The sequence below is a fragment of the Condylura cristata genome, unplaced genomic scaffold (assembly GCF_000260355.1).
Source record: "Condylura cristata isolate star-nosed mole 26May11 unplaced genomic scaffold, ConCri1.0 scaffold00015, whole genome shotgun sequence".
NCBI lineage: Eukaryota > Metazoa > Chordata > Mammalia > Eulipotyphla > Talpidae > Condylura > Condylura cristata.
The window spans coordinates 33,259,256-33,271,296 of record NW_004567116.1 but is presented as its reverse complement, the minus strand read 5'-3'; the positions used below and the strand labels follow the sequence as shown (position 1 = coordinate 33,271,296).

Sequence of the window (12,041 nt, the reverse complement as noted above, 5' to 3'; positions counted from 1 at the left end):
TCTTTTTGAATCAGTGTTTTTGTGTCTTTTGGGTAGATACCTAGGAGTGGGATTGCTGGGTCATAGGGAAGCTCCATGTTTAGCAGTTTGAGGAAGTGAGGTTCTTATTTTCTACCCCTTACTAGAACCCTACCCCTAAAACTAAGCAGAAGGACAACCCAGAAAAGGGGAGAAAACATTTACAAAGCCTGTATCTGAAAAGAGATTAATGTCCAGAATGTTTTAAGAACTCTTAGAATTGAGCAATAAAAAGACAGCCCATTTTTAAAAATATAGGCAAAGTTATCTGGAGAGACATTTCTCCAGAGAAGGTATACCAAAGATCAATAAGCACATGAAAAGATCTTCAACATTTTTAGCCTCAGGGAAACACTGTTCAAAGCCACAGAGATCTATCATAGCCACTGATGATTATTCTCAGAAAGATTGATAATAACAACCATTAGCTAGGATATTGAAAAACTGGAACGCTCATCTATTGTTGGTGGACTGTAAAATGGTGCAACTGCTTTGGAGAATAGTTGATAGTTTCTTCAAAACCTAAGCATAGAGTTCCACTCCTTGGGTTCCTGTCCAATAGAAATGGTGTACAAAAACTTGTACACCAATGTTAATGGCAACATTATTCATGATTGCAAAAAATAGAAACAGCTTAAATGTCCATGAATGAATGAATGGATACTGTTGTACATTCATGTATGGAATTTTTTTTTTATTTTAAAGATCATTTAAAAAATTTTATTTACATAATGGAATTTTATTTGGTAATAAAAAGGAATAAAGTACTGATACATTCTACAGTGTGAATGAATCTTGAAAACATTGTGCTTCAGCAAATATTGAAATCACAAAGGATACATTATATGATTCCATTCATATGAAATGTCTATAATAAGCCAGTCTATAGAAATTTTGGGAAGAGGGACATGGAACTTTTTTTTGGAAGGTGATAAAAATAATTTTGTAAATTTAGATTGTTGTGTGATTTGTTCATGTGAACACCAAGGCCTTTGAATTGTACCCCTTAAGCGGGTAAATTTTATGGTATGTGAGTTTTATCTCAATAAAGATTTCTTTTTTTAAAGAGTAGGCAAGAGGAAAGTTCCTGCTGAATAACATACTGCCAAAGCCTGTTTTTGCTTACTTTCTACTCTGACAGTGCCTTTCATAGTAAAAGGAGAAAACCATAAGACAAGACTTGGGACACAATAATCTCTTCTTAATTCACCTTTTTAAACTACTAAGAAGCTTTAATTGTAAATGTATATGTACAACCATGTGCTAGTCTAAGTGATTGATATTTATCCTCGCATCAGCTCTGAGAAGTACACTCTGTTTACAGATTGGGAAACTGCCCATAGTTGAGTTACTTATCCAAAGTCACGTTGGTGCTATGGTACTTACTATGGTAAGGATATTTTGAAGCGGATTTCTAGTCCTAGGGTCTTCATACTAAAGTGTAATGTTATACTACATCCATATAAGCATTCCTTTCAAGGTATAACCCACATTTCCTAATCTGCCTATAGGGGCATCCTCCTTTGATGTCTTGTTTAGTCGTAGACATTATAGATACACAGCTTCTGTTTTTGAGAGGAGCAAGTACTATGTGATAAGGATATAGGCAATATCCTGGGTAATGTATCTAAATTCTGACCTAATTTGGGGAGTTCAGCTAAAACTTCCTGGTAGAAGTTGAGGCTGTAAGAATTTAACCAAATAAAGAGAAAAGAAAAATAATGTAGATGATTCAGGTATCAGTGTTTATAGGCCCAGATCCCAGAGACACTTTGGACTCTCTTGGGAGTTGCAAATAATTCAGTAGTTTGCATTAGGGCTATTGAAACAAATATCAGTAGTTAGAAGGTAGACATCTTTTACTCGTGTCATTAAGGGCAACATTTAACCTCACTTTCATTTTCCTCATGTACAAAATTGGGATAAAATGGTACTTAATTCATAGAATTGCTAGATGGAATACATGAACTAGTAGTAATGTATGGGATATAGTAGTATTATACAAGACATTGTTTTCATTTAATGTATCAGTACTAAGTTTTTCATACAAATTTTATTATGAAATTATATTAGTATCTTCAGCTGTTTAATTATGATCAAGATTACTGGAGTATAAAATATGAAGAGGTTGTGTCTAGAAGACTGGAGGGGAGCTTACCTTGATTTTCCCCAAACTATCCCAGTTTAAAAACAGAAAATTCTCCTCTCTCTCCTCTCCTACCCCCCAGAAGAAAACCCTGAGAGTTTTGAAAAGGATTGACTAGGAAATTGGAAGAACAGCAAGAACAAGTGAATGTCACAAAGACCAGGGCAAGAAAGTATTTCCAGAATGACTGAAAGACTATAGAATGTGTTGGTTTTCAGTGATGTACACCTGAAACACACATAATATTAAAATGTAATGTTACATCAATTAAAAAAAATAAAAAGGATATAAAAGTCAGTGTTATCAAAACAAGTACATAGTAAGGCTGAAAAGTATCCATCACAATTTTTTAATATTCAACTGTTGTCAACATTTGGTCTTTCAAGAAATTTGATCTTTTGTTTGTTTTGTTATCGGGCCTTTTTTGTTTAAGATTTATTTATTCATACATACAGAACTGGCCAGAGGTGCAGGGGCGGTGAGAGGATTCACCAGAGACAGAGTGGGGAGCACAGTAGGCAGATCGATGAAGTATACTGCTGATGGGAGCAGCGGGCAAGACAGGAAAGGTCTGTGGCGTGGTGTCGATCACCTCTGGGGCCTGGGATCATAACTCACACTGAAGTGTCTGCTGCTAGCTTACAGTAGTGTGTCCCAACCCATTATGCCTGCAGGGAGGGCCCAAAACTTTAAACCCTTTTGAGGTCTAACCTTCATTGTTTAGTTGGGTTAGTTTGGGCAGTTGTATAAACCCAGATGCTCTTTACTCAAAAGAAGAAACAACATTTTCATCCCTACAGAAAAATCCCTTGTTCCCTTTGCTAGTCAGTCCCTCAACTTTGCAACCCACATAATGGTTTCTGCTACTGTAGGTGGATTTGCCTGTTCTTGAAATAATATCTATATTTTGTGCCTGGTTTATGTCCTTTAGCATCTTTTTGTTTTTTAACTTTTTTTTTTAATTCATTTATGCATACAGAACTGGGGTACAGTTGAGAGGCGCAGGTACAGTGAGAGGATTCACCCGAGACAAAGTGGGGAGAGCAGAACTGGCAGATCAACTAAGTACACTGCTGAGGGGAACGGCGGTGAGGGGGGTTTGGGTGTGGGGCCAAGAGAGGTCTGCCACACTTTGTGGATCACCTCGGGGGCGGGGATCGTACTCATGCTGAAGTGGCTTTCGCTTCTTAGTGCTGTGCTTTAACCTGCTGCGCCACCAGGGAAGGCTCTCTCTTAGCATCTTTTTTAGATTCATCAATGTTGTTGCATATATAGTAGTTTATTTCTAGGTGATACTCTATGAATTTATCACAAGTTCTTTATCCTTTCTTTTATTAGTATACATTGTGTTCTTTCCAGTTTGGAACTACTTTGAATAAAACAGCTATGAACATTCTTGTATTACAAGTTTTTTTGTAGGTGTATGCTTTCTTTTCCTCTTAGGTTAATATCTATGAATAGCCATTGAACCTTATGTTAAAATGGAGATTCATTGATCAGCCAAATTCATTTCAATAGAGGTAGGAACAGAACTCAGAGACGGTAATGGAGTATTAGTAACAACTGTTATGGGAATGTAGTCACAATGAGGAAAGTGAGACTAGTAGCTGAGTTGGAAGTAAGATTTTGTTTGTACTAATTTGATATTATTTTTGTGTTAAGTTGATGGGTTTATGTTAACGAAAGAAGAGAGAAGGGGGTCTTATTTATTGAAAGGTTCCTGAGATTCCTAAAGATGATAGGCAAATGAAATGCAGAGAACAGATTGGAGGGATTATTTTTGCCCTGTAAGAAGGTTATATGGTGGGAGAGAAGGAAGAAATAATTTGTGGAAATGTAGTCAAGTGACAGGTTTGCTGGTAGAGTTCCTCTCTGATGATTTTTATATTTTCTGTGAATTGATTAGCAACTGATAACCTGCTGAAAATGAGGTGATTAGGACCAAGAAGGAGGATGACAGGAGGAGTATGGGAGTGGGGGTAGAGATTTGATGCAGATGAAAAATGTTTTAAATAGTCAATATGAAGAAACAAAGCAGCTGGGCAGCTTTGGTGGTTTGGAGGAGGTTGAAAGAGCCCAGGACCTTTTAAGCCCTTTCAGAACTGTTCATTTAATGCTTTCAAGTAGGTTATTAAATCTGAAGAATGCTCTATCTGTCTGAAACCTGTGCAAAGCAAGAGGCATCTTTCTGCAGGCTGACAGAAAGGGCATGCAGCAGAACTCAATGCAGACACCAGTGCTTTTTCAAATTATGTTTCTGTTCTCAGAGGTCTGCTGAGTAAGGTGGGAGTGTCTGCTGTCTGACCATGGCATTGCTTCCCTAAGTTAACAATTTCTACACATTGGGGAGTGAAGTTAACTTCACAGTTTTGCAGCTCAGCTCAGGCCAAAGATCGCAGTTTTTGTCCCCAGAATTCAAACTTAAAGTAGATAGAATTCTAGATTCAGAAATTGCACACCTTAACCTGTTAGTCTGATGATTAAAAAAAAGAAATGAGTTTTTTACAAAGAGTAAACAAAACCTTTCCAGAGGTCTCCCTGGTGGCCTAGTTAAGTCTTAGTGCTATTACCAACATGGCTTGAGCTCGATCCCTGAACTGCATATGGCACTAAAGACCTGTCTGGCCCCCTGCTTCGCTTACTTAGCCCACTGCTCCCCTCAGCAGTGTATTTCAGTAGATCTGCCTGTTCTGCTGCCCACTCTGTCCCTGGTGAATTCATTCACCCCCAATCCCACATATCTGGCCTGCACCTCAGTTCTTCTATGCATACATAAATCTTTTAAAAAAAATTATTTCTGAAGACTTGAGTCAACATTCTGAACTGTTGGAATTCTTGCTAATGGATCAGTGGGACTCTTCAATTATGTTAAACCCAAAACTTCTAATTATGAGGATTTTACACATCACACAAAGCTGAGTGAGAGGCAAGACATGTCATTGTGCTCAATGGTGCACTGATGAATGATGAAAAACTTTCCTTGGGCTTTGGGTTCACACTTTCACCTTGTGCATGAAATTTCATTTAATTACAAAGATTGTATACTTAGCAATTATGTTTCATAAATATTCTTTGTGGTTTTCATATACCTTGTTCTTTGTTCTCAAGTGCCTCTGTTTTTCTTCAAGGTAGAAAATGTTGTTAGCCCAAATAAATCGAGATTCTCAGGGAATGACAGAGTTTCCTGGAGGAGGAATGGAAGCTCAACATGTCACCCTATGCCTGACAGAGGCAGTGACTGTGGCAGGTGAGTGGTCTTGTAGGAAGAGATCTTGTGGGTTTGGAAATAGCATCTTAAGGAAAATGAAAACTTCCAATACTGTTTGCTTCCTCCTCACTTAACCAGAGGCAACACAAAGCTAAGCCTTTCTCTGAGCGTTTCTACCCTGGGGTGAATGCTAGTTATAGTAGTGCAGGGAAATATTTTTTTGTAAATACTGAAAGAAATCACACTCAAATCTGTATCTGAGACTTTTTGCCTAATACTTATTTAAAAACTTAATTTAACAGCATGCACATGTGATAGTTACCTAAAGAAAGTAACTTTTTTTTATACTAGATGGTGACAACTTAGAAAATATGGAAGGTGTAAGCTTGCAAGCAGTGACACTTGCAGATGGTTCTACTGCTTATATACAGCACAACTCTAAAGGTATGTGACACTCATACAGCCCACTGATTAATGCCAGCTGCTCATAGCCTCAGAGTTGGGGCATTTAGCAGCTATAGCCCTTCTCAGTACAGCCTAAAGTTTGGCATGTGATAAGTTTGAAAGTATTCAAAATTAGTGGTGGGGGAAACTTCTTTTGTTTTTATACTTATTTACTTACAGTTGTAGTTAATGTTTTTTAAAAATATGCATAAAACTAAAGGTACTTGGTTTTGCTTTCATCACATTGTCTCTGACTCAGTGTTTTACTTTGCTCCAAGAAATAGCTCAGTTCTCAAATGCCTTGATTTTCTGGATACCTGCTGAGCATAGTAGTCAAGGGACTTATATAGTCCCTGGAAAGAGAATGACAACTGGCTTCACATACACTGACATATCTCTCTGCCCAGTTTCAGCTTGCCCATAGCTAGGGTCACTGTTCTCAGTGACTCTGAAGTATACAGAGGTTTGACTCGTGTAGTCTGCTGTGATGAGCCACTCTTCCTCTTGAACTTGTGTAATGGAAAATTGGAGGGGAGGAAGGATGGCTGAGGGAGGATTTTCTGCTTTCTATAGGACCACTGGATGTGTTATTGAATTGCCTCAGAACATTGAGGGAAGAATCAAGATGAACATGATCTTAAGTAGTGTATGTTTTTATAGTTGATATTATTTTGAAATTGTAAAGTTTAAAAATTTTTGCTTTTGCTGATTCATTGGCTTAAATCTTTTGTTCCAGATGGAAAGCTCATAGATGGACAAGTCATTCAGCTGGAGGATGGTTCTGCGGCCTATGTTCAACATGTACCCATACCTAAAAGTAGTAAGTATTTGATACTAACTTTTCATTTCATCCTGATCTTCAAACTTTAGGATATGATGCCTCCAACTACCTTTTCCTCTCTAAATCTGGTCCTGATCTCTGTCCTTCTGAGGAGTGGATCTAGAGATCATTTTATCTTACTTGGGACTTTCTCTCAAAGATTATAGAAACTACTAAACTGTACTGTGGAGATAAACAGGCAGCAGTTAACAATTCTATTATCTGAGCTAAATCCTTCATGTCTCTCATTTCCTCTCCTGATCTCTTACTCTCCTTATCCCTGGTATGTATCCTTAAAATAAGCATTCTAATATCTTTGTCCCTTTATGCTTTTTAAAGATTTATTTACTTATGCACACAAAACTGGGGTACAGGATTCACCAGAAACAGAGTAGGGAGCAGAACAGGCAGATTGAGTGAAATACACTGCTGAGGGGAGATGTGGACAATGCAGGAGCAGTCTGCTGTGCCATGTGGACCCGCTAGCCAGGGATCAAACTCTTCTTGTAATGGCTTCGGATAGCCTCATAGTTTGGCTTTACCCCATTGCATCACTAGGGAGGGCCCTTATCAGAGAAACCTTACTGAAATTATTTAAGTGTTCACAGACTCACAAAGCAAGTGTAGATTTTCTATAATGTGTTTAATGGTTTATTAACTGTGTGGTTACTGAATTATCAGAATGTACTTAGAAGATGTGGGATCTAAATGTAAACTTTGTTCTTGAGCAGGGGACAGTTTGCGTCTAGAGGATGGTCAAGCAGTGCAGTTAGAAGATGGAACTACCGCATTTATTCACCACACCTCCAAAGGTAAAATGGCTTTGGAAATATGAATAAAATAAGGGAGAAGTAGGCACAGGGAAAAATAAACTTGTGTTTCATTTCTGAAGTGGAGAAATGTAAGAGGAGAATGGTGCTTGTTCTCTGAAGTACAAGATGGCAGATTTTGGCATAGGCTAAGGAAAAACATGTTAATCATTTAGCTGTCCAATAGCAGGTTGGATAAACAAATTCTGAAGACTTCAAATAGAGGTTACTTTTAAAATAAAGGATGTAACACTTGAAAGTTTGACTGTTGATTTTTCATGCCCTTTAATGCAGTTTTTCTTTAGCAGTTTCCTTTGCCTGTTGTGTTGTTCTTTAATTAAAATGAAATAAAAAGAACTTAGAAAAAGAAAACAACAACAAAAAATAAAAATGTTAAAACTATCTAAAGCAAATATGGCAAAGTGTTAATGTATATTAATTGTGTAGGGAAGATTAAGATTTGAGGTGGATAATAAGCAGTATTAAGAACAGCTCTGCAGACAGACTCTCTAGGTTCATTGTCTGGGTCACATGTTTTTAATTGTATGACCTTGAACAACTTATGTAAACTCTCTATGCTTCAATATCATGACCTATAACATGAAGATTATAATAAGTATCCATATTATAGGGTTATTGTGAGCACAGAATGTGCAAACAAAGATAAACCACTTGGAACAACTTTGTCACATAGCAAATGCTCAGTAAATGTTAGCTATTATTATTTATACAAAATTTTATGATAGAATGATGTGACATGTTTTAGAATGATATAACATGCTTTTCAAGGGAGAAAAAATTAATTTAGAATATTCAAATGTGTAAGTAGGTTTGTTTAATTAAAGTTGGGAAAAGTTCTGAGTTTTTTTCTTAGTGATGGGAGTGAATCATGGGTTCATTATATATGAATAAATTTATGATTTCACATAAATGTCCATATCTTGATATGGCTTTCTATAAGGGGAAAATAACATGGACTTCAGCATCATCTGATATGAAGTCAGGTCCTAGTTTTTTATATTAACTTTGACTGTTAACTGTTAGCTTTTTAAAAATTTCCTGGACCCTAAGGAAAGTGACTTCAGTTCCTCAACCTCAGTTTCCCATTTGAAGATTGGAGGTGTTAAATGGCTCTCTCTCACAGAATTATTATAAGAATTGAATTAAATAGCACTTGTTAAAACAAGTGTGCCACTGACAATAACTACTGGATAAAAGTCAACACCTTTCTTCTTTTAAATATGTTACTATGTATCAGGTTACCTTTAATTTAGTGCCATTCTCTTCTACTCCCTCAGATAGTTATGACCAGAGCGCGTTACAGGCAGTTCAGCTAGAAGATGGCACCACAGCTTACATCCACCATGCAGTACAAGTCCCACAGTCTGACACCATCTTGGCTATTCAGGCTGATGGGACAGTGGCAGGTCTGCATACTGGAGATGCCACAATTGACCCCGACACCATCAGTGCTTTAGAACAGTATGCAGCAAAGGTAAGGCATTCTAGCATGTCACAAATGTTGTTGATATAGCTTCTTTACTTTTCACTAAACGGAAGGAACAAAAGCGCATACTTTACCAAGAAACTACTAATTCAAAGTAAAAATCAGATAACAGCAAGGAGATCAGCATTTATCTTAAAGGAAGTATAGACAAAAATACTGGAAGAAAAAAAAAGATATGGGGTAAGAGCTTATAGAAAACAATTGGACAAGGTACTAGAAAAGGTGAATGGATTCTCAGTTACATTTTACATTCAAAAGGTTGGGTTTCCCCCAGTTCCCCTCCTGCATTGACTGTATATCTTGCATATGGTAATTTTTGTGCTGGAAATTTTCACAGAAGTGATGAATCCCAAATCCCCTATGTACTTATCAATCAGCCAATTGTAAAACTTTTTTCTTAAACTTATTTATTTATTTACATTTTTAATTTTCTGGCAGTATTTGATTTCTCCCCTCAGCTATAGTCCCTGTAGTTTCCCCACCACATTACCACCTCACCATCACCATCGTCCCTGTGTCCTTCCTTCCCCTGTTTTGGTCCCTCTTCCTTCAGCTCCCTGCTGTACACCTCAGATCTGTGATCAGCTTGTAAGTTTTATCTTTATCCTGACCCTTTGTTTCTCTATATTCCACATATAAATGAAACCACCTGATACTCATTTTTTTTCTTCTCATTTATTTCACTGAGCATAATCCATGCCTACTTCATCCGTATTGCCACAAATGGCATGCGTTTATCTTCAAAGTGTAAAACTTTTTTAAGCTTGATTTATTCTGGTAGGTGTCCATTGATGGAAGTGAAAGTGTAACAGGTACTGGAATGATTGGAGAAAATGAACAAGAGAAAAAAATGCAGGTATGTGAAGCTACCTTTTTTATATAAACTCTTTCTTAGCATTTGTGGGCCTTTCTATGATGATAGCAAAAAAAAAAGCAAACTCATTACCTCTAGCAAAATCTTACCAATTCATGAAAAAAGTATATATCGTTGGCAGCCCCTTTCTCAGATTACCTCAGGCCTCAGGATTCTCTATATGGATGCTGAGTAGTTCTAAAGAAATAGAAATAGCACAGAAATCCAGATAAAGGATGTGTTTTGAAACCCAAGGCAGTTTTGAAGAATAGGTGATCTTCTCTTCTGACCACCCCCTGCCACGATGGTTTGTAGATCTGTTAGGGGGAAAGGATGTCCACAACGAACTCCATAGACACAGATTTTACAGATTCTACTGCACTCCAGACCAAAAGAGATTAAGAAAGACACCAGGAACTGCAAATCCTATCATCACGAGGAGAATTGCTGGGACCTGAGGTTGCAGTTAAGCACCCAGGTTTGGTATTAAGCAGACATGTGGGCCTTGGGGGTCTCTTGGTCTCTTGGCCTTTTGGCTTGACCCTTGACTTTCTGACAGTCCTAAGCATGAGATTCAGGTCAGCAAAACTGGTAGGACACATTAACCAACTCCATCTCCCTTTCTTTCTCCCTAAGTTATTCATTTCTTCATTCTCCTCTCCCCTTTTTTTTCTTGTATATAAACGCCTGTTAATTTTTTTGTGTGCCTGCAGTCTTATTATAGGTCCCTTTAAGCCTACAGGTGAGGACCCACAGTCAGGCAACCCATTTCATATTGGGTTAATAACAAAGTCTGAGAAAAATGATCTGTTACACGGCAACCCCAAACAGATCATTTTTCTCAGACTTTGTTATTACTGTGACTACCTAACCCTCATTACAGTACTTTTTATAAACTTTTGTTTCCTCCATATTTTCCTTGTCAATTTCTGGAAAGATGGTTCAGCCAATCATTATTTCTACTAGGCAGAGCTTTTGTACTTTTTGTGTCAGAGGCTTCTTGGTTGCTATGGCCTGCGGATGGCTGCCCTTCATTCATATGCTCATCCTGATCTGGTCATTAACTTTCTGTAACCAAACAACAGCCTAGAACAAAACAACAGCAGTACCGCTCAGTGTTACGGTAAGTACAGTGCCTCTCAGAGTTACAGGTGCATTCTGGATGATACACATTTCAAAAATTCAAACTTGCATAGTTCAAGACACTGTTTTGGATTTGTGTGTTTGTGGAAGGGGGGCTCTCTGCGGGAAAGTGTTCTTGTAACCTGTATCATCATTGTAACATGTTCTTGCTTTGATTTGGCTCCTTTTCTCAGCAGTTAACCTCTAATATTTTGATGACTAATCCCTCATAGCAGTTTTTGCATTCTTCTGAGAGTTTTATCATATTTAACTCCTAAAATTACTACTTCGGGGCCATACTTTTTAACTTGTGCATTAGTATCACTACTAAATGATACTGGAGTTACCAAGAAAGGATTTTACCATGTAATAGTAAATGATAAAATAGTGGGAATCACTGAAATCACTAGTACTGGTACATTGCTAGTCAATATTTCTGCTTAACTGCTAAAGCACGTTGAAGTACAGTAGTATAAATACACAACAGTTCACTAACCCCATCAGTTTTGAAACTAGGTGATTCTTGGCACAATTTTCAAGTCCTTGAATTCATATTCATAAATGAATTTTCAGGTCTGTGTAAAAATGAGACTTTTTTCCAGCACTATATAAAACCAACCCACCAAAGTGAAGCTCTACTCAAATGCAAACACTTTGTAAATATATGTATGACTGTAGGTCAGTGCCTTGAAATTGAACCAATAAGGTTTTCTCTCTCACTCGTGACTAACAAGTTTTTAAATAATATAATATTTTTTAAAGAAAAAGGATAGTAGTAACTACACTAGTGTTAAATTAATATAACCAACAAGCATATGAAAAAATGTTCAACATCACTCGTAATAAGGGAGATGCAAATTAAAACCACAATGAGATACCACCTTACCCCAGTAAGAATGGCACATCTTCAAACAACTAGCAACAACAAATGTTGCTGAGGATGTGGAGAAAAAGGAACTCTCCTGCACTGCTGGTGGGAATGCAAACCAGTATAACCACTATGGAAACTGTTTGGAGGCTCCTCAAACTGCTTAACATGGAGCTTCCCTACGACCCAGCAATCCCACTCCTAGGTATCTACCCAAAAGACACAAAAACACTGATTGAAAAAGAT

The 12,041-nt window shown here is 37.4% G+C and overlaps 1 protein-coding gene across 2 annotated transcripts in view; it reads left to right on the top strand.

Moving 5' to 3' along the window:
* Window positions 1-12,041, top strand: part of ZNF143 (zinc finger protein 143) — a 51,516-nt gene that overhangs the window by 6,134 nt on the left and 33,341 nt on the right. The window contains exons 2-7 of one of the 2 annotated variants that reach the window (XM_004683056.2): window positions 5,293-5,411; window positions 5,724-5,816; window positions 6,553-6,636; window positions 7,368-7,448; window positions 8,744-8,940; window positions 9,734-9,808. In XM_004683056.2, coding sequence (XP_004683113.1) covers window positions 5,300-5,411; window positions 5,724-5,816; window positions 6,553-6,636; window positions 7,368-7,448; window positions 8,744-8,940; window positions 9,734-9,808 — 642 coding nt within the window. In that variant the 5' untranslated portion in view covers window positions 5,293-5,299. Of the gene's footprint in view, window positions 1-5,292; window positions 5,412-5,723; window positions 5,817-6,552; window positions 6,637-7,364; window positions 7,449-8,743; window positions 8,941-9,733; window positions 9,809-12,041 lie in introns of both variants that reach the window. The other variant, XM_004683055.2, reaches the window with a different exon arrangement.